General features: G+C 33.7%; 1 protein-coding gene across 1 annotated transcript in view; it reads left to right on the top strand.

The window, feature by feature from the left end:
- LOC123561004 (uncharacterized) overlaps positions 1–24,312 on the top strand; it is a 29,093-nt gene extending 4,781 nt beyond the window's left edge. Inside the window, exons 4-9 of the mRNA XM_053516679.1 lie at positions 303–426; positions 1,010–1,132; positions 2,275–2,397; positions 22,654–22,773; positions 23,048–23,087; positions 23,557–24,312. Of these exons, the coding sequence (XP_053372654.1) occupies positions 303–426; positions 1,010–1,132; positions 2,275–2,397; positions 22,654–22,773; positions 23,048–23,087; positions 23,557–24,064 (1,038 nt within the window). The 3' untranslated portion in view covers positions 24,065–24,312. The remainder of the gene's footprint in view (positions 1–302; positions 427–1,009; positions 1,133–2,274; positions 2,398–22,653; positions 22,774–23,047; positions 23,088–23,556) is intronic.
- The last annotated feature ends 29 nt before the right edge of the window (positions 24,313–24,341 follow it).

The raw sequence follows: 24,341 nt of genomic DNA, 5'->3' as shown, positions 1-24,341 counted from the left end.
CACATCAATCTGATGCAATGTTAAAATATATTCAACGAAGACAAAAAATTCACGATCAGGGTGTGTTTTTTCATCAAACGCAAATGAATATTTAAAACGCTATTATGAAACATATATATTTCTGTAATTGATTTATTTTCGTCGTGCAATGAAAGAGACTTTCGTAAGAAATTGTTTACATTTAGTCAGTTAAATTTGTAATAGTGAATTCTTGGTTTCATCAATCGTTTAGGAAAGATAGATAAAAATAGTACTCTGTTGCTTGTTATTTTATTTGATAAAAAACGCATATCTCAACACAGACGATGAAGAATGTGCCCCTCGGTACTGAAAAACGTGCGCAGGAATCAACATGTACAAATACAGAAGGGGCATTTAGCTGTACATGTAATAGCGGCTATTCAGGAGATGGTGTTACCTGTGATGGTAAATAAATTTGTACTTTTGAATTACAAAGGTTCGTTAAATTGCTTATCTGCATGCAGCTAATTTTCTCATAATTTCTTGCATACCCTTTGTCAGCTACGTAACCCAAAGAAATAATTGAATGTAGGTATGAAAGAGGCTGCTTTAATTAATGATTTTGCTATTGTAAAACCTTTGTATTCTTACATTAAAATACTTACTTCTTGCTCAGGAATTGGTATATTAGAGGGTTTCTGGGACGCGCTTTAGATCTGCCAAGAAAAAACTTAAAGCAGCAGTCATGTTCACATCAATCTGATGCAATGTAAACATATATTCAACGAAGACAAAAATTCACGATCAGGGTGTTTTTTCATCAAACGCAAATGAATATTAAAAACGCTATTATGAAACATATATATTTCGTATTTTATTTATTTTGTCGTGCAATGAAACAGATTTCTTAAGAAATTGTTTACATTTAGTAAATTAAATTTGTAGTATGTGAATTCATAGGTTTTCTTCAATCGTTTAAAGAAATATAGAAGAAAAGTACTCTGTTGCTTGTTTTTATTTGATTTAAAAATTTCATATCTCAACACAGACAAGACGAATTTTGTTCTCGGTACTGATAACTGTTCGCAGGATGCAACATGTACAAATACAGAAGGGGCATTTAGCTGTACATGTAATAGCGGCTATTCAGGAGATGGTGTTACCTGTGATGGTAAGTAAATTTGTACATCTGAATTGTAGAGGTTTTTTTAAATTGTTTTATCTATATGTAGCTAATTTTCTCATAACTTCTTGCATATCCCTTTGTCAGCTAATTTACCATAAATAATTCAATACAGGCATCAAAAACTCAGCATTAATTAATGATATGCAAATTAATAAATCCTTTGTATCGTTACATAAAACATTTACTTTTTGCTCATGAATTCGTAAATTAGTGTTACTGGTACGCTGCATTTTTATCTGCCAAGAATAATTCTTTAGGCAGCAGTCATGTTCACATCAATCAGATGCAATACTAACATGTATTCAAGTAAGACGAGAAATTCAGGATCAGTGTGTTCTATCATCAAACGAAAAATGAATATTAAAACGCAATGATGCAACATATATATTTCTGAATTTGATATATTTTTGTCATGTAATAAAACAGATTTTGGTAAGAAGGTCTTTCGATTTAGTAAATTAAATTTGTAGTATCATGTACAAATACACGAGTGTCATTTAGCTGTACATGTAATAGCGGCTATTCAGGAGATGGTGTTACCTGTGATGGTAAGTAAATTTGTACTTTTGAAAGGTAGAGGTTCTTTTGAATTTTTTATCTACATGTAGCTAATTTTCTCATAACTTCTTGCATACCCTTTTGTCAGCTAAGTTACAATGAATAATTGAATGTAGTCATCAAAGACTTTGCATAAATTGATGATATGCAAATTAATAAATCCTTTGTATTTTTACATCTAAAATACTTACATTTTGTTCCTGAATTTGTAAATTGTATTACTGGTGTGCTGTTTACAATCTACCAAGAGTAATTCTTTATGCAGCAGGCATGTTCACATAAATCTGATGCAATGCTAATACATATACAACGAAGACGAAAAAAATTCATGATCAGTGTGTTTTCCTCTAACGCAAATGAATTTCAAAACGCTATGATGCAACATATATATTTCAGAATTTCATTTATTTCCGTCATGTAATTAAACAGACTTTGGTAAAGAGTTATTTCGATTCAGTCAAATAAATCTGTAGTATGGGCATTGTTAGATTTTCTGTAAATTGTTTACGAAATATGGATAAAATGGTACTGTGTTGCTTGTTATTTTATCTGATAAAATCTCAACACAGATGATGACGAATGTTCTCTCGGTACTGATAACTGTGCGGAGGTTGCAACCTGTACAAATACACAAGGGGCATTTAGCTGTACGTGTAATAGCGGCTATTCAGGAGATGGTGTTACCTGTGATGGTAAGTACATTTATACATAATGTAGAGGTTCGTTCAAATTGTTTTATCTACATGTAGCTAATTTAATTTTCTCATAACTTCTTGCAAACCCCTTTGTCAGCTATGTTTCAAGAAATAATTGAATGTAAGCATCAAAGACTTTGCATTAAGTAATAAATTTTGTAATTTGTCTTTCTAACTGATCCAATTCACTTTAGACATTGATGAATGTTCAAAGAACAAATACAATTGCAACACGGATGCGACATGTATAAATACTGAAGGAAAACAGAGGGAAGCTTTACTTGTTCGTGTAACAAGAATTTCTCTGGTGACAGTGTAACATGTACAGTAATCCATGACGCCTTGAAACAAGACAGTTAAGATCTTCTCTGAAACTTTGGATACAACCTACGGATCATCTCAATTTACTTCATCTACTCCAAACATTTTATCTTTAATTTTCTTTATACTTCCACATTTTGAAATCATTAAATGAAATATAACGCATAGCAGTTAACTCCGCCATGCAATATATCACTTAAAAGTTGATAAATTCTATCATTTTTCCGTTACTATTAATTCCTTCAGACATTGGTGAATGTAATACGGATGCAACATGTACAAATACTGAGGGAAGCTTTACGTTTTCCTGTAGTACGGGTTTTCTTTGGTGACGGTGTAACATGTACAGGTAATACATGACGCGTTGTTACTAGACAGTTATAAAAACTAGAATATCTGTTGTAACTGGAATACAAACGATTGAATTTTTAAATTTACTTCATTTCCTAGACGATTACCTCTTTCCTCTTCGTTCATATTCGATCAATTTTATTGCATTAAGCAGCTAATAAATGAAAGCAGTTTATCCCGCCATGCAATTGATCATTTATATTCAAATTAATAAATTCTGTTATTTTTCTTTTCTAATTGATCCCATTCACTTTAGACATTGATGAATGTTCGGAAAACAAAAATAATTGCAACATGGATGCGACATGTATAAATACTGAGGGAAGCTTTACTTGTTTCAGTAATACGGGTTCCTCGGTAACGTATGTTTCAGAACTACACAAGAAGACACATTATAACATCAGTGCACACTAGTGGTAGTAGTTTTCCATCTCAAATTTGTCATTGCATCTAGCATGACATGATCTTTAATCATACAGAAAAGATGAATTCCAGTAAGTTTTACATTTGGTCGAATAGTTCTTTCCAGACCGCAGTTTAGGCTGTGTTGCTTTACAGTTTGACAGCCCGTTAAGCTAACGGATGATTAAATACATTTTAAGGCTAGATTCTGTATGTCGACATTTCAGAAGACTTTGAAAAACAAATGTATGAGATAAGAAAAAACATACAAATATTTGCTATGAAGACAATTATCTTTAATCAAAATCTAACCAAATCTAATCTAAAATTAGATGTGAGAGGTTACGAGAAGTCACTTTTTGGTAACAGTTTCAGAATAAGTTCATCATAGATGCATATGTACGACCTTACAGAATCTTCACCATTTGTTTGGAACACGCTAGTGGTGCATTGATGTCTTTTTGACATATATGTGAAAATTATTTTGAGTGAAATGCTTTATTCCGTAGTAATATTATTAAGTTACATCCTAAAATTGATTGAAACATACGTTACATTAAATAGAAACTACAACAATACCATATATAAATTGCTTAGATAGGTTTAGAACTGTATATGCTCATTCCATTTGTGTAATCAGATAGGGCTTTGTCTTTTAAAAGAGAACGTAAATAATTAGTTGAATTATGTCAGAAAATGCAATTTGCATTTAAATATAAACTTTATGAATACTTTCAAATGTTTAAAAAAAACTTAACTGTTTGCAAAATGATATTTTTCACTTGACTTTTAAAAGGATGTGACAATTTCATTATATGTTCGATTCTCCATTTCTCATTATTTTACTAGGATACACTGTATATGTAACATCTACCACGCAGCCATTCTGATACAAATTAATATTACAATCTAGCTACATTCAAAATACTTTGAATGAAAATTGAGAATAACATTTAGATTTGAAAGAAATAAAAGTAGCATTTAAATTATATTTTTGTAACGTCTTTTACGATATGCATTTGAAAATGGTACCGTCGTGATTAAAACAAGAAAATCAATAAATACAACAAAATCAGATGACTTCTATTACAGCAATGATTACTTAGATCTAATCCATATGCATGTTTGCAAACTAATTTCTGGCGTAAAACTTCAATTCCTTGAAAACTTATTTGATTTGTTTTATTATACTGAATAATAGAACAGTAGTAGCTCATCAATATCTGTACGTGTAACCGATTTCAGGTGGTCAATTTGTATGTGGTTAAATCCTCTGTAACATGTTTAAATCAATATCAGATCAGATGATTTCTGTTATAGCTTTGACTTTTGAAGAGCTATACCTCTTTAATATGTACATGTTTAATTGAATTTAAGGCAGTTATTTGGAAATTTGGTAAATGGTGGCCATCTTAATTTGAATAGTCTGGGTAACCTAATACATGTAATCTGTTTTGTTGGTAGTTTAACAAACGTAAATTTTGGTGATTTAAATACTTCTAGCATAATGACTAATAAAAAGACATATGATGACTTTAGTGACATTAACTCTTATGTATAATAACTTCGGATTCATTTGAAATAAATGTCATCTTCAGTAAAGACTTACATTGCTGGATCTGCTTCCCTTTGGATGTTCCCCATAGGGAATTTACTTGAATATTTTGCGGTCATATCAGCTTTTTGCAAAACTTCCTTTATACTCCACTAGCAATTAATAGGTCTACCAGTATGGTTTGGCCAACTAACATTAAGGTGCAAAGGTACCTGATCTTTTAGTTAATTATTCATTCATTTTGATTTTTTTATTGTAAACATGAAAAGTTCTTAAGATTTCCCGCGTAAGTATATTTACTAATGTGTAGGGTTGGGTATATCAACCCCTACATTTTACATTTTAGTCGGTATATGATACATAGCGTACCATTATTTGACAACAAAATTAAATCATTGATAATTTCAGTCATTGAAATGTAAGATTTATTATAAGAAATGTTACATAAATTTCTTTGTTCACCATCAAAATCAGTGTTATCCCTATGCGATGTTAAATTGTATTCATTAGACACCAACATTTTTAAAATCGTCATTAAATTTCACTGACATGTTGCTCAGACTGGCATTCACCCTTAAAACTTTTCTGAATGATAGTATAACATCATGATATAGTTCAATATTCGCCTTACTTCCTTACACCTGGGTTACGACTTTCAAATTTTTTGGTCTTGGCCAGATTTCAAAATATTAAAACATGATCGATCATATGCCTATAAAAAGCAAGTTTCTCCATGTTTTTATTATATTTTTATGTATTACTTGTGCATGCAGGTTTTAGAAGTTTTTGTTTAGTGTCAAATATATCACAATTTTCGGCATCATTTTTGGTTGAAATTACCGGGTTGTGTGTTTGTACTCCATATTTAAACAAACAATAATTAGTATAAACATTCTAAATCAATTTGAAATTATATTTTTGTGCGTGAATATTGTCTGTTTGGTTGCTTGTACTATTATTCACTAACACCAACAAAATAATTAACTTAGTCATTTAGGCGCTAATGTTCTAATTGATTAGACTAATATTTAAGAAAAAGGACGTTTTCAAATCATATTGACAAACTCAAAACAGCAATTTTTAATTATTCCTGATCACATTATTTGTTAACAGCATCTCTTGGTTCACCTTGCCATCTAGACGAAACCTGTGCAGGAGTTATGCATTCTACTTGTGAAAATTTCATATGCAAGTTTAAACGTGGTTATATGTCTGATTGTGACAGGAACTGTACCAGTATGATGTTGATTATTTTGATATATTCTATATTTTCTAAATTTATGCACTGTTTTAAATGAGTCATATTTGGACTGCTCTATCAGTTTGTTGTGTGTAAATCACAGAAAACATAAATAATCACATTCACTTTAAGTTTCTACTAGTTAGTTAAGTGCTTAGAAAATCAGTGATGTAATTAAGGGAAATCTATAAAGATAATTTTGCACATCCAGATACATTTTTTTCTACAATGTAAAGTTAATTAAAACACCTGATTTTTCTTCAGCTTTCGTGATATAATAAGATAATTTCGCAAATAAAAAAGCTAGGGTTTTGTGCTTGATTTTTGCCTAGACTATCAAATTCGACAAGAATTCCTATGCTAAGATCGCAAATATGATGACTCTTTTGCGAATAAAAGTTTTACAAAATTTAGACTTTAGCCTGCTGCCGGCAAGTTGTTATGGCTTTGCGACCAGTGCAGACCAAGATCAGGGTGATCATGGTCCGCACTGTTCGCTATTCAGTCAGTAAATTATCAGTGAATACCCCTTCAAATAATGAATGATATTGCCCAAATTGAATGATGAACAAGTCCATTGTAGAAATTTAGCAGACTAAAGGTTAACGAAACTCTGCACCAAAAGAACCCAATATATTGTCTATTATATGTTCAAGTAAAATTTTAATGAGAAAATTAGTTTGTCTGTGTGCTTATATTTGTGAAAACTGACAATGATCCAACAAAAACGCACGCATTTCTCGGCATTAACTATGATTATTTCATATGCCAATAGTTGTGTTATCATCTTTAAAAAGAAAATAATATCGACGTTTTTATAATGCTTCTTTATAATGGTTCTAGGATTTGTTGAACAAATAAAGTAAAACATTGCTACCTGTTCATCAAACGAGAATCGTGCTATAGTTCTTTTTTTAAATAAATTATCGAGTAATCTCCGAACCTGACTTTTAGCAAAGTACATATATTCAGTGGAAATGAGACATAAATTGTTAATAAATTGAAATGACGCATTTCTTCTTAAAATGCCTTCATAGATGAAAAATGACAAATGTGTTTTAAAGAAAAGTACATATTTCGCTTTGCTCAAGAAACCTCAAATGAAGTTTTGATAGAAGGCAATATCAACAACACATGAGCTTTGGTTACAGGTTCTTTTAATCCACTCAGCGATCAGACATCTGAAGTACTCTGTGCAACATAAAGATAGTAATCGTTGAATTATATATTTTGAACAACGGAAGAAATAAATGCTGACTTCTATTTTTTGAAGAATAAATGATTTACAGACGGATTATTAATATATATACAAAATAAAAATTGTGTTCATGATTCATTGAAACGCTATTACTAACAATAAAGATCAAAGAACGCATGCAGCCGCCAATATAGCATTAAGCTATACTGTACAAATATATATGTTTTATATGTGAAATGTCCCTACAGTATGAATATGTTTGTGAATAGCTTTATAATGGCCACTTAAACTTAATTATTACTTCTAAAATCTTTTAATTCATTTGTGAGGATCGAGAGTGTCGCTTTTGAATTAAAAGTATAAGCTACACCTTTATTTGCATCAATTTTACGGAATATCAAACATAGCGACACAAGCAAATAAAGTCTCTTTGGCAATTTATACCTGATAAATAAGTATTGATAACATACTATTACTAATACATTTTTTTCGAGTTTATAGTATAATGTTTCTTTTTGATGTTAATCACATTCCATTCGCATGCAGGTATACGGGTTTTAGTACTGTTACAATACCCGACTCGAACCTGTCATACATTGGTTTTGTCTGGAACAATATGATTGAATGTACAGGCATGGATTCCTATGCTACAGAATGTATAGTCGATACTTGGAAAGCCCAATAGCAGAAGAGGTCGTTATATCTTTCCCGTATTCATTGCTTTGGTTGAGCACTAATTCCTCAAGGGTGAGCTTTTTGTCATCAGTGATTGCCCGTCGTGCGTAGTCCGTTGTCCGTCGTCCGTTAATATTTTCCTTTAAATAACATCTCCACCTAAACCACTTTATCAATTTTGATGAAACTTAACAGGGATGTTCCTTGAATGATGTTTTTGTTTATTTCAAAGAATTGACTTCCGTCAAATATAGCCCCGCCCTGGGGGTCACGTGCTATATATAGACTTCTATATGGAAAATTTTAAAATCTTCTTTTGCAAAACCACATGGCCTATGGCTTTGATATATGGTAAGTAGCCCATTTCTGAAACTATAAGGCCCGGAGCTTAGATATTTGGTATGTGGCATGCTCTAGTGGTTCTCTACCAAAATTGTTCAATTATGACCCTGGGGTCAATATAGGCCACGCCCGTATGGTCCCTTATTCTACATTTGTTTTTGAAGCTATGGCAAAGAAATTTGGACCACAAGTATAATGTTTGATAAGATTTTAATACTTATCTTGAACAGTTTAAATCGTGCCCTACTGACCTACTTTCTTGTTTTTCAAGTTATACCATAGTTTCGACAAAATGTATAATTTTATACATATTTTAATATTCAGCTTGAATAAACCTGTTTCGAGGGTACAGCATAGAACTTGGGACCACTGTATAATTTCTGGCACATATTTCAATATTCGTCTTGATTAGTCTTAATCATGAACTACTGACCTATTCCTTGAATTTTTTTAGGTACAGCATAGAACTTTGGACCACATGTATAATTTCTGCCACATATTTCAAAACTCACTTGTCAGTGAAAAGCCTTAATCATGACCAACTAACCTACTTTCTTATTTTGGAAGGTACAGCATAGAAATTTGGACAACATGTATTACTTTTGATATAGATTTCAATACTCGTTTAATATTCTTTACCCTGACCTACTGACCTACTTTAATGTTTTTGAAGGTACAGTAAAGAGATTTGGACGACTTATATAATGTTTGATACAGATTTGAATACTCACCTTGTATAGTCTTAATTTTGACCTGCTGAACATCGTTCTCGTTTTTAAGGTACAGCATAGAAATTTGGACCACGTGTATAACTTTTGATACATATTTCAATACTTATTTTTAATATCCTTAACCCTGACCTACTGATCTACTTACTATTTTTAAGCTACAGCAAAGAGATTTGAGTCACCAGTATATTTTAATGCAGATTTCTGTAGTTATCTTGAATAATCTTTACCATGACGTACTCATCTATTTTTTTTTTTTAGCTTTTGCAAAGAAATTTGAGCATCATATATAATTTTTCATACAGATTTCAATATTTATCACGAATAATCTGGTTAGAATTACACCAGACTTTGTCAGTAGCATCCTGGCATGGATCCTTATCAGATTTGTTCAATGGTTTAGCTTTGCCCCTTTTAAGAGCCTTCAGACCTGAAAAAAGAAAAACATTTAACGACTTCTTTTCATAAACTGCTCGGTGGATCTTCATCACACTTGGTCTGTAGCATCATTTTAAGATCCTCCCTTAAATTTGTTCAAATTGTTTAGCTTAAACTATTTCAAGTTCCAAGAGTCATTCTATTGCTTTCTTGTTTAACTTACCTTGAGATCTTTGTGAGTGTCTTCCGTCTTTTTACTGTTAACAATCTAGAGGTCACAATTTAAGCCAAGTCTTCAAGAAACTTGGTCAGAATACTTCTCTTGAAGTAAAAAACTATGTCAAAAACGTAAATAACTTAAAAATTCTTTGTTAATACTCTCAAGGCTACGTTTAAACCTGAACTTCATAACACGTGTCAAAAATAACCAATTTATTTGTTAAAACAAACACAATTTGCCGCCATTTTGTATTTGCTATTTTTATTCGCGTGACATTACAATGGCGTCTATCTATCCGGATTTATATATGAAATGGATGGGAAATAAAAAAAGAAAAGAAATAAATTTAAGCCCAGAGTGAAGCCTCCAGTATTGTCACTTACGAAACTTAAGAGTTTCAGTAAGTCTAGCAGGCGCAGCAAGTCTAAGCTGCGCAGTACGTTAAGCGAAGTAGCTGATCCAGGAAGTCCAACAAGTCCAGATTGCGCAGCAAGTCCAGGTTGCGCAACAAGACCATTTAAAAGAATAAGTCCAATAAGAAGAGCAGATCAAATAGGCGCAGCAAGTTCAGGTTGCGCAGCGAGTCCAATAAGAAGAGCAGATCCAGTAGGCGCAGCAAGTCCAGGTTGCGCAGCGAGTCCAGTAAGAAGAACAGATCCAATAGGCGCAGCAAGTCCAGGTTGCGCAGCGAGTCCAATAAGAAGAACATATCCAGTAGGCGCAGCAAGTCCAGGTTGCGCAGCGAGTCCAATAAGAAGAACAGATCCAATAGGCGCAGCAAGTCCAGGTTGCGCAGCGAGTCCAACAAAAAGAGTAGATCCAATAGGCGCTGTAAGTCCAGGTTGCGCATTGAGTCCAGTAAGAGGAATAAGTCCAGCAGGCGCAGCAAGTTCAGGTTGCGCAGCACGTCCAGTAAGAGGAGTAAGTCAAGTAAGCGCAGCAAGTCCAGGTTGTGCAGCAATTCCAATAAGAAGAGTAAGTCCAGTAAGCGCAGCAAGTCCAGGTTGCGCGGCAAGTCAAGTAAGAGAGTAGTCAATAAGCGTACAGTCTAGTTGCGCAGCAAGTCCAGTTGTGCAACAAGTCCAGCGAGAGGACAATCAAGTGCGCAGCAAGTCCAATAAGTGCAGCAAGTCCAAGTGCGCACAAGTCCAATAGAGGAGCAAATCTAGTAAGCGCAGCAAGTCCAATTTGTGCAGCAAGTCCAATTAGCGCAGCAAGTCCAACTTACACAACAAAGTGCAGCAAGTCCAGGTTGGGAAGTATCTCTAGTGAGAGCATCAACTTTTATAAGTGCAGCAAGTCGAGTTACCACAGAAGATCCAGGAACCAGTTACTACAATAGTACTTTGCTTGGAAGAGACCTAATATATTGTCACCTTTTATAGTAAACCCACAAAAACTTGACAACACGAAAGATGAAACAAAATCACGAGAATACTTATCTCTATATGCTACATTTTCTGCTTGATCTTCATAACAATTTTATTCGTCTTGATTTTTGTTTCCTCTGCCCTGTATAGTTCAGCATTTAACATTGCTTCTATTGATGCTATACCTTCTGCAAAAGTATCTAGTACATGTGTGTTGATTACATTTTATGCCTTTTGTTACGAACACTTGTTTAAGGGATTCATCCGTTGGGGGATATATTGATATGTCCTATATTTTGGAGTATTGTTAAAGTAAAGTAAAGTAAAAGTAAAGTTTCTTATTTAACGTGGGTAGTCGACGAAAGTCCCCATTTAGAATGGATGGAACAACTTGTTTTCAGTCGGGCCCATGGCAGGCATCATATTTACCTTCCCAGCATCCAGTCTAGGCCGATACTGCTGGAAACAGTACTAATTTAAGTATATCACCAAGCACTGAACAATATTTTGGATATCAGCAGCGACCAGGAATCGAACCCGGACCGCTGGCGTTATAGTCCAACTTACTAGCCACTACGCCATTGACTCGCTTTTGAAATTAAGAGTGAGGATATACAGTTGAACCTGCCTGAGTTGTCACCTCTAGTAGGGAATCACTTGCCTTTAGCAGCCAGTCAGCTTACTTCACACTTTCTGTTTTAATTCCCACCTCTCTTAAGCAGCCACCTGCCTTAAGCAGCCAGATTATGCTGCTCCCTTGACTGGCTGCTTAACACATGTTTGACTATTTGACTATATACACATTTTAACGGCTTTAACTCCAAAAATGGCGTCTTATGCTACTGACTGTTCCGAGACGATGCCCAATGGTGTGTATTCAATTTCTTTTCTTTGTATTGTCTTAGTCTTATATATATATTTGCTTGTTTGGTTGGGGTTTAACGCTGTTTTTAAACAGTATTTCAGTGTCAACTTCCATACATGTATGAATCAGAGGTGAAGGACGAATGATATCAGACACAATGTCTTTTATCAAATCGTCACGGAGAACATAACCTCCGCCCGTGGATCGAACTCACGACCCGGCGATCCATGGATCTGCGCTCAGCAAAGCGGGCTGGCTATACCCTGAAATCCCGAAAATAAGCCGCGGCTTATTTTAAATTTTCGTAAGGATTTGATGGCTTATTATCGAGACCGGCTTATTTTTGAGTCCGGCGAACTTTTGAGTACATAAATTATATTCAGTAACGGTTTAAAAAGCGGCGTATTTTCGAGTACTAAAATACTGAAGATATGGATGTCATATAGTTTGCTTTTTAGTCCAAACATCGACATCGATAAATACTTATACTTCTGACATACCGGTTTTGTTATAATTTATTACAATTTCTTAATGAAAATAATCCGATGCTTACAGATAGTTACCCATTAAATAGTTTTTCTGGCCTAACAAAGAAATACACCTATGATTTGTTCGGCCAACAGGTATGAATAACTTACACAATAGGTGATAAACACTGCATTGTGTTATAAAGACCGGCCACGTTAATTAATAGAATTACTGACGTGACAAGAAGTATTTGAGACAGGAATTATTTTTTGCTTTTTAAGTTTTAATTTGTCCATGGTTTTAAATAGCAGCACAACTTGCATTGTTTTAGGTGTTTTTATTCCAAAGAATGTTTTATTGTGGAAATAAATCTGCTATGTACATGTTGGTAACTTTTGCTATCTCATATGGTGTCCTAACAATGTCATTGATACTATTACTGATACAAAAAACTATACGGCTTATTTTTGAGTGCGGCTTATTTATGAACCCTGTTTGCCGGTAGTGAAATGGTGGCTTATTTTCGAGACCGGCTTATTTTCAAAACCGGCTTATTGTCGTGATTTCAGGGTATATATACAATACAACCAATACAATACATACAATACTGCAGGGTAACGGTTTAATGGAGCTGTGTTCTTTGAAATGCGTATGCGTTCCTAACTGCGTTTGTCCTATCAGCTTTATATCAGAATTTAATTTTTTTTTATTTTGACGTAAGTATGTGTAACTTGAAGCTTTATTTTTCCTGATAAGAAATTTATATTTTCTTTACAGAATATTTAGTAACAGGTCTAAATTTACAGGGTGGAGTACTTCTCAATGACAGAAAATTTGAAGTCAAAGTTGGTGGAAGATGGGGTACAGTTTGCGTTAATGCGAGGGCTTGGGGCTCAGTCAGCGAAGATGACTTGTGTTGACTTTTTGAATATGTAAAGTAATTTAAAAATTGAATGTTCATAAATTTATTTCACTTTAGCTATAAAATAACGTTTTCTTCTATGAAATGAACTGGAAACATTAAATATTGCCCGAAGTAACTACAGTAAATAACCTTGCATGTATTTACAACAACACGTGTCTTTTTCAAAACCCATCTTTAAAGTTCCAAATCTTCGCAAACTGATGTCAAAATAATATTACAAGGGAGAGTCTAGGTTCACCGTCAATGACAACAGAAAACTTTGAAGATACGGAGGAGGTCTGGGTGTTTTATCAAATATGTAACGTCACAAATCAACGACTGTAGCAAAATTAAGGGTGTTTATGAAGGATGCAATGCACATACATATGATATGTACTCAAAATGTGAACGTAAATCCTATCATATTACACTGTACAACTTAACTCCTTTACTCATTTTATTAGTCCACTACTGGTTGAAAACCAGTTTCGGGGACTATAGGAATGAGCTTTTCCGTCCATAATTCCGTCCGTCTGTCCTTCCGTCTATCCGTCCGCAATTTCGTGTCTGGTCCATAACTCTGTCATCCATGAAGGGATTTTAATATTACTTGGCACAATGTTCCCCACGATGCACAAAACCAGGACAAAGGTCAAAGGTCAACAGATTTTTCCTGTCCAGTCCATAACTCTGCCATCCATGAAGTGGTTTTAATATTACTTAAGACGATGTGTCATGCACAACTTTCAGACCCCTAGCAGTCAAATGTTAACATGACATGAACAGGGTCAGTTTCGTGTCCGGTCCATTACTCTGTCATTCATTAAGGGATTTTAATATCACTTGGCACAAATGTTTTGCATGATAAGACAACATGTCATGCGGAAATCCCGGACTCCTGGCTCAAAGGTCAAGGTCACATTGAAGGTCAAATGTCAACAGGGCTTTTCCCTGACCGGTCCATAACTCTGCCATTAATGAAGTTATTTTAATATTACTCGGCACAAATGTTCCCCATGATGAGACAACGTGTCATACGCAAAACCCGGACCCCTAGTTCAAAGGTCAAGGTCACAATTGGAAGGCAAAGGTCAATAGTTTTCTTCCTGTTCGGTTCAGAACTCTGTTATCCATCAAGGAATTTTATTATAACTTAGCATAAATGTGTCATGCGCAACACCCAACTAGCTTAAAAGTCAAGGTCACACTTGGAAATCGAAAGTCAACGGGATTTTTTTCCTGTCCGATGTATAACTTTGTCATGGAAAACAGGATATTAATATTACTTGGCACAAGTATTTCCCTGGATGAGACAATGTGACATGCGCAAAACCCGGGCCCTTAGCTGCAAGGTTAAGGTCACACTTTGAAGTCTAAGTCCAAAAGTTTTTTTTTCCTATTCAGTCTGTAACTCAACAATCCTTGAATGGATTTGGATATTACTTTGCACAAATGTTCACCATCATGAGACGGAGTGTCATGCGCAAGGACTTGGTCCCAAGGTCTAAGGTCAAGGTTGCACATAGAGGCCAAATGTCAGATACAAGAATGACTTTGTCTGGAACATTTCTTCTTCTTGCATGGAGGGATTTTGATGTAACTTGGCATAAATGTTCACTACCATAAGATGGATTGTTGTACACAAGAACCATGCCCCTAGGTCTAAAGTCAATGTCACACTTAGAGGTCAAATGTCAAATTCAAGAATGGCTTTGTCCGGAGCATTTTTTCTTCATGCATGGAAGAATTTTGATGTAACTTGGCACAAATCTTCACCACCATGAGGCACCCTTGTTTTCAGAATTATATCCGTCTGCTATTACTATAAATAGTTTATTTTGTAACTTATTTATTACAGGCCGTAGGGAAAACTCAAGACCAGATATCTGTGGTACGACATGCATGTTACATCCAGTTGTTAGGTGTATTTTGCGTGGACTTATATTTTATGGATTTTTTAGGATTAATTTCCCTTTGTTTTTAATATAAATATCTTATATGATACCTTTTTTTATAATCGGCCAAACAATGCCATATGAAAACAACTGTAGAATTTTATGTATTCAAATTTTAATCCAAGTGTTTTGTTATAACATATTGTATATATAGTACAATATTGTTTATACATATAAAAGTGCATTGTCTACTGAAAAATATATTTTTCATGACAAAAATATGTTAAAGAGTTTTTTTACTTTATAGTCTTCAATGTTACTTTAGTGTTGTTATATTTTCTTGTCCTTTGGGATCATGGAGTCCATTAAACATATGTGTAATAAAGTTCCGCTTAAGCCGGTTCTAGGGGGCGTGAGAGGTGTTGCACATTTCATTACTTCTCATGAACAGACTCAAACCGAGTCTGCTATTATTATTCTTGGTTGCATTATTTGCTTCCAAAGGATCTTTTATACAGATTTTATTAACTATCACAACAATAATCTTTAAGTACGTGTGGCGGCTGTAAAAAGTCTCCCCGTACTTGGATTCAGTGTTGTTATATTTTCTGGTCCTTTGGGATCATGGAGCCCATTCAACATATGTGTAATAGAGTTCCGCTTAAGCCTGTACTAGAGGGCGTGGGAGGTGTTGCACATTTCATTACCTATCATGAACAGACTTAATTAAACCGAGTCTGCTAATATTCTTCTTGGTTGCCTTCTTTGCTTCCAAAGGATCTTTTTACAGATTTTTTTCAACAGAAATCCAGTTGTTACAGTGTAAGATTTATCATTTCACAGTCAAAAACCATGCCTGTAATGATTCTTGTATATTATTTATGGTCATCTTATTCTTGTTCAGCAGACAACTCTTTCAAATGATACCAAAAAACATGGGGTCACAAGGCATCGAAATGTTACCTATTTGTGGATTAGATACCTTAATAATGGTGGCATATTTCTGCCAACCACATATCCACTTATTTAGGTAAACAGTTTTCTCTAGAAACGGCACATATCCAGTTATTATCTAGCAAGTGGCAAAATTGCTTGTCATCCAGATAATTATGTTAACAGGACAAAATTGTCTGTTAGCGTCCACTACTGCCATCCTCATATTCACATAAATAAGTGGATATTATGAAAGTTTTCTTTATATCTGTTAATGTTCGTAACCATATTGCCAATTAACGGTTAGACTTTTGTTCTCAAAATAAAGAAAAGTGTCGTAGAAGTTTAAATTTCTTGGCAGTGGTGTTAGATTTTGGATCTCGTTACATTTAAGCATCGTTCATGTCACTGAGGTGCATTTTTAATTTTAAAAGTTTCTGACTTATTTTCTCAAGATATGAAAGTTTTAATTTCTTTCAGCCTAAACCTATTTCTTTTTATGAAGAGAACATTTAAACTATCGAACTGTTTTAAAAGTTCTAAGGAAGTCTTCCAGAACTTTCATAACGCTTCGGAATCCTTTAATATATAGCGGACTTAACAGAGGGTTTAACAGATAGGGTGAATGCTATTGCATTTTTGCATCTGCTTTTGTTTTACTATAGTTAACAATAAACACTAAGGATATGATGGATTGTGTTTGTCACGTAATTTAAGCAAATTGAAACTGACAGCTGACTGCTCAATGGTGAACGCAAATCAAAATAAATTCGATGTTTTAAATGATGGTTTCTTCAACAGCTAAATAATTTTTCAACTTGCTTCGTCGACCTTCGGCTTCTTGTGGGACAAAAGCTGATAACGCTACCGGACATTGTCTTATACTTAACCGGATTATCTACCTGGTGAGGACTAAATCGGTGTGTATATTATCACCGGCAGGCAGTGTTCAAAAGCATTTGAAAGAAGTCAAAAAGTTCCATGATTTGGAAAAAATATGTATTTTGTCCTTCTTATGTATAGTAAAATACCATCGGTGTAAGTTAGTTTTGTTGTAGTTTTCACCACAAATAATTAAATAAAGATCAAAATTATACTTTCAAGACAAAATCAATGTGTATTTATAGGCAATGACAGACAGTAAAAGTGCATTAATTTTGAAAGAAATTTCAGAGCTAAATGTTTTGCAAAAACGTATTTGTTATTCTGATTTAAAGTAAGAATTCCTAATATACCATGCTTTTCAGTATTTTACAAAAAGATTGGCAGCAATTGTAGCCACTATCAGTGCTTTGAGCGCTTTGATATAGAGGAGTACCGAATAATGTGTTTTTCTTAATATCGTAATCATAAATGACTAACTGACAAAAATCAAGATACCTAATTAACGTAAGTGAATATGTGGATGGCAGTAGTGGACACTAACGGAAGGTTTTGGCCTGTTAAGATACTTAAGTGGATAACATGCAGTTTTGTAAGTTGCCAAATGATAACTGAATAAGTAAAATTTTTACGAAAAATTTCGAGATAAATAAGTGGATATGTGGTTGGCAGAAATATGCCAACATACTTAATAAATAGAAACTGTCTAAATATTCTGTATTTGTTTATTTCACATTCTGGTATATTAAACCTTTGCAAAAAAGTGTACAATCTGTGTTTAATAGGGGTAAAACATTCATGCTGCAAAATTTCGTAAATCGTTTCGTTTGATTTCATCACTTTTAAAAATATTTGTTGTATTCTTTAAGACTACGTGTAAGCTTCTTTCAGTCACACCGCTGGTTAAAATTCTGTGGTTTTCAATTTTTTTATTTTTATTTTTCTGGTTGGGTTTAACGTCACACTCACACACTTTACGTCAAATGGCGACTGTCAAGCATTTGATGCTTAATTGAAACCTCAGGGTCCCTTACGGGTATTCATTCAAAAACAAGCAGGAATCTTGGTAGTACTTCTGGCCTTCCGTGTGCAAATTTGATGAAGTCCTCACATGATCGCTTCATATATCCAGAACGAGTTTTAGTCCACTTCGTTGAGGGACAAATGATTCAAAATGAGCGGTCCTAACCACTCTGCCACGAAGGTCCCTTTCAACATTTTAAGGAAATAAAATCTGTATATTGTCAATTTTAAAAGTAAGTACATGATAATACAACCATAATTCTTTAGCAAATTTATCGTGTGATTACAAGAAATAATGGGATCAGAGCTTTATGGTCTTTCTGTTTTGTTTCTTTTTGTATTTGCAATATGGAACATTGCCACTTTCATTTTGTTTCGCTTGTATATGTAAAATCGTATATTCTTGGCCGATCATAATGAAACAATGTTAGTATTGTATAATACTTTTCCTTAATTATTTTCTGTGTAGGAGATATCGCTCATGGACAAAATATACAACTTCTATCAATATTTTAAGGTGATATTTAAAAAAGATATAAAAGGTGGGACGATATTTTTACTTCGTAAGTACAGACAATTAGACTTAAACTAGTAAATTAATTAATGAAAATAAGATTAATAACTGCACTATAAGTATAAACAGAATTTTCTCATTCTTTTCTCAGCTGTGCGTATAGTTGATAGTTGTCATCGTTATGTGACTGTTTACTTCAAAGAGATAATGAATACAACTATGTCCACAAGCACGACAGAAAAGTTTCGGTTTTGAACGTGTGTGTTTTGTACAGCAAGAACTAATCACAAATCTAGTTATGTTTTCCTGTTTTTAATTGTACATAAAGATCTGACATGTATTGAGCATTATGTTAAATTTGTATGCATCTTGCCTACTTGAATTTATAATTATTTTTTTCATAATTTCGTAGTCTTAATGTTCAGTTTAATCTGAAGAACGTATAAAACTAGAATACCTTTACAAGTGATGTAAGCAACTCCGGTCTCGTTGCAATTCATACTGGTGTCATCAATGAAACTGCAATAATCTAACGATGGTTCGGTGCCTTTACTCTCCATTCTACCGCAGTGCTGTAAATAGAGCTGCCATTGCTTCCACCAGACGAAAGCGTCTTTGCACCGCTGTCAAAAGGTTTGGTGAAATAGTCCAAAAGTGAAAACAGGTATATTTAAAACATATGTGAAAAATTAACATTAACATTAAGACTAAGAAATTATAAAAAAATGAATTATAAACTCAAGTAGATAAGAAAAATTCTGACCAAGTTTCTTGAAGACTTGGCCAAAATTGTGACCTCTGGATTGTTAACAGTATAAATCGTTGAAGATGGAAGACGGAAATAGGCATTCACAAAGAGCTTAAGGTAAGTTAAAAAAGAGGGCAATAGAATGACTATTGGAATGTGAAAAAAATCCATTTTTCCATCATTCAGAAATGTCATTCATTTTTCTTTTTTGAAGGCATTTTAAGAGGAAATGCGTTATTTCTTACAAATATCAATTTATGTATTTTTTTCACTAAATATAAGTACTTTGTTAAAAGTCAGGTTCGGATTTGCATGTGAAATAATCATAGTTAATGCCGTGAAATGCGTGCGTTTTTGTTCGATCATTGTCCGTTATCACAAAAATAAGCACACAGATAAACATATTTTACTTGAACATATAATAGACAATATGTTGGGTTCTTATGGTGCTTCGTTAACCTTTAGCATGCTTAATTTCTACAATGGACTGGTTCGTCATTAAATTTGGGCAATGCCATTCATTATTTGAAGGGATAATCACTGAAAATTTATTGACTGAATAGCAAACAGTGCAGACCATGACCAGCCTGCATGGATATGCAGGCTGATCTTGGTCTGCACTGGTCGCAAAGCCATAACAACTTGCCGCCAGCAGGCTAATGTCTAAATTTTATAAAACTTTTTATTCGCAAAAGTGTCATCAAAATTGTGATATCAGCATAGGAACTTTTGTCCAACTTTCCAGTCTAGGCAAAAATCAAATACCAGACCCTAGCTTTTTCATTTGCAAAATTATCTTATTATATCCTAAAAGCAGGGTTTGATAAACTTTACATGGTAGACAAAAATGTGTCTGAATGTGCAGAATCACCTTAATGGATTTTCCTAAATTACATCACTGATTTTCTAAGCACTTAACTAGTAGAAACTTAAAGTGAATGCGTTTACTTATGTTTTTCTGTGATTTATACACAACAAACTGATAGGGCAGTCAAAATATACCTCATTTAAAACAGTGTATAAATTAAGACAATATAAGATATATTAAAATAATCAACATCACAACGGTACATTTCCTGTCACCACTAGCCATATAACCACGTTTACACATGCATCTGAAATTTTCACAAGTAGAATGCATAACTCTTGGACAGATTTCGTCAAGATGGCAAGGTGAACCAAGAGGTGCTGAAATCAAATAATGTAATCAAGAAGAATTAAAAGTTGCTGTTTTGAGCTTGTCAATACGATTTAAAAGCGTCCAGTTTTTTTCTTCTACATATTAGTCTAGTCAATTGGAACACTAGCGCCTAATTAACTATTTTGTTGGTGTATGTAAATAATGTTACAAGCAACCAAACAGACAATATACACGCACAAAAAGTATAATTTCAAATTGATCACATAGTCTAGAATGTAAAACGGCGTGGTCGAGAATAACATGCGACAATGATGTCGATAAATGCTTAAATTCTACGATATGTCAAAGTCAAAATACACAATGTAAAAATACGGTAGGTGGATACGAATGTTTCTGTTCACAAGGGTATGAAAGGCAAGGTGCTGATGAATGTATACCAGGTTTGTTAACTTATTTGTATATGAGCGTGTATTCTTTTCTGAAAAAGACTAAACGTTATTCAGTAGAAAAGATGGAACCTCCACAAACGCACAACGCTAATATCACAGAAATATACAATAATCATGGAACATCCACTCACAAAAGAAAATATTTTTGGAACGAAATAGTTGTCTTCTAATGTTGATATAGCGCTTTATGCTGTAGTTATATCAGTATATGAAGTACCTCTGCTTATACATGTACCATGTGATGCTTGGAGAGATGCTTATCATAGCATAAGTGATGCTCTTATCTGACAGTTGAACTTGCCACAGCGACCACCTGTATTGAAAACCCACTTGATTTAAGCAGCCAGACAGCTAAGTTCCCAAATATACTTCTTATTCTTATTCCATTTCGGCTTAAGCAGCCACCTGCTTTACGCAGCTGGATTGTGTCTCTCCGTTTGCTAGCCGTCCAATACACGTTTTAGCGTACTTAAATTTAACTTCAACTATTAATGTCTTATTTTCAACTTTATATACGTCCATTTTTACTGTATACGCTATGCTTTTAACTTTGTCCAATGTACACGTGGACTTAACTTATACCTGCATATACGGTGATTTTAACATAAATAAATCGGTTTTGACCCACATGTGCTGTGCTTTAAACTTTTTATATTATTTGTACTTTACACGAGGCACTTCGAATTGTACATACTCATGTTTTGGTTTCAGCCGCATATGATTTGATTTCAGCTTCATACGTGGTCTTTCCGTTGTGAATGTGGTGCTTTTAACCGTTAGACTTGTGCGGTTGTTACAGCTTTCGTTGGTCCGCTTTCCATTATGTGTAGTGGTTTGATTTTCATTTTCGATACTTTCAACATTATTCACAGTGATTTCAAGCGTATATGCGGTAAAAATGTGTTTATAGTTAAACCATATTATGAGATCCGGTTTATTTCGAAGATCAACATAAACAATAAAAAGATGAAAACACGACAGAAACTGTACAGAGCGCCACATATAATGTTACAATGTACTCCATATGCTTTTGAAGTCACTGCATGTAAATTTGAAATGAATTCACATATAGTTGCTGGTACCACATATACAATTGTACAATTGCAAATACCACATAAACTGCAAGGACCGCACATTAAATGACAAACACCATACAAAGGTAAAGAGAACAGCGTATAAAATCAAATGCACTAAACATCAAGTTAAAACCACTGCATACTATAAATACAAAGTTGAAAACATTGCATATGCAGTCAATAGCACCTGAAAGAACTGAATATTGCATATAATATGGAAGCTCCTCATATACCACCACATGTAAAGATGAGAGCTTCACATACAGTGTGAAGCTATACATATACTATCACTGTAAATGGTTATAGGTAATATATATGCCGGTAAAAATACAGCATATGCTGTATCAACATCAGTAGACACCAGTGGCGTTCCATATAAATTTTGTCAAATGTTAGGTGATATTTTGTATCATTGAAGTATACGTTTTTTCTTTTATTGATCATATTTTGTTTTGATTTCAGTATCACTTAGACCTTTCACTATTGTTGCTTTCATAACTGCTAAAACTGTCTTACTTCTTTAACTGGAAATTAAGCAGAATTGAAAACTGAAATCTGCGATGAATATTTTTCAGTTGATAGTAGCAACGATACGATGATGTTGGTGATAATATTGTCTTCGGTGGTTGTTGGTCTGACACTTGTTATAATCCTGCTGTTCATTTGTTTCTGTCAATACAGGAGAAAAATCAAAGGTTAGAAGTAACTTTATGTTACAATAACTTATTGTTACGATCAATATCCACAAGAAAAGAAGTTCATAATTTAACATATACATTACATTGTACAAGAAATATTTATTATACAAAGTCATTAACGTATATAAACTGCAACAACAAACGTTGATAACTACTTAACATAAGCAGTGAGACTGTCCTATATTTGCTGTATCGATTATCATATATTTTCATGTAACATAATATTTTCTTCATTAGAAAAGCGTTTATTAATCGAATGTTTATATCACAGGAGCCGCCGAAACCAATGACAAACCAGTCAAGGAAAATAGGTACATATGATTTTTAATTATTTAGATAATCGTAAATTGGTACATATAAAACAAAATTAATAGATACATTTTTGTAAATAGATAGATAATAATAGATACAAATAAAATTGCATTCAGTTTATATTAAGAAATCATCACCAACAAGTACATATAACATTAAAGTCAGATGTATTTTGATCATCGCCAAAAAAACGTACATAATTATACAAATACCTAGTCAATCGCCAATAAGTACATGTCAATATTATGTAATCGCCAACAGCTACGTATTAAATTTCAAATCTGAATATTTTAATTCTTGTCAATATTGTCTTTATAAATCGCAACAAGATAATTCTAGATTATCGCCAATAGGTTCATATAATTTGCCATTCGATTTATCTACAATGTCGATCATTTAATATATGCTCATTGTCAAGTGATCAGCATAGTGAAAGGTAGTAATGTTTATATATAATTCTTTTTTCAGATTCAGAAATCATAATGTCATAGCGACAAACATTCGTTCTACGGTACGGGAAGAAGAGTACGACACAATAGTGGACGAATCAGACACAATAGATGTTAATGCATTACGAGAAACTAAGAACAAAGATGACGGTTATCTAGACATTGATTTAGTTAACAGAAATGACCTGATGCAAACTTATGAAAAAGGCGTAGTTAGAGATCAGATCAATGAATGCCTAGATTTCAATGCTGTTGGACAAGATGAACAAGATCTGCAAGATGAATATGACTACCCATATAAAGGGCATAAAGTATCTGAAGGAGGTTATGTGAATGTCAATGGAGTAAGGAGAACGTTGCCTGAAATACCGAAGAACTCTTCAACCACTGGAAAAGAAGGAACAAGTGATCCATATTCTGAATTGAAACATAAGAAATTGCCTGAGCATGTGTATGAAAGAATTGCTGATAAGGAAGGATATCTGAAACCTCTCGGACTTGGAAATATGAAACCTGTCGGTCCTTGATATTTAGAGTGTGCAGGACCTCGACATTTGCATGTCTCGTTGTAGTTCAACAGAGTCGAAACAATCAAAAATAAAAATTACACTTGTTAGCCGGTTTTTCCAACGCAATCTTTTCCCAGTGACTTAAATACACGTTACACGTTAGAAACTGCTTATTTCTACAGTAAACCATATACTCTTATAGTTAATCTTTTTGTAAACATCTGTAAATTTGTCGAGAGCTAAATAAATATTGCAATGTATGGATCATACTGTCCTTGTTTTGTATAACAAAAGC

This window comes from Mercenaria mercenaria, chromosome 10 (genome assembly GCF_021730395.1).
Source record: "Mercenaria mercenaria strain notata chromosome 10, MADL_Memer_1, whole genome shotgun sequence".
NCBI classification, from domain to species: Eukaryota; Metazoa; Mollusca; class Bivalvia; order Venerida; family Veneridae; genus Mercenaria; species Mercenaria mercenaria.
Note: the sequence above shows the minus strand (reverse complement) of the source record. Positions and strands in the feature narration are given on the sequence as shown.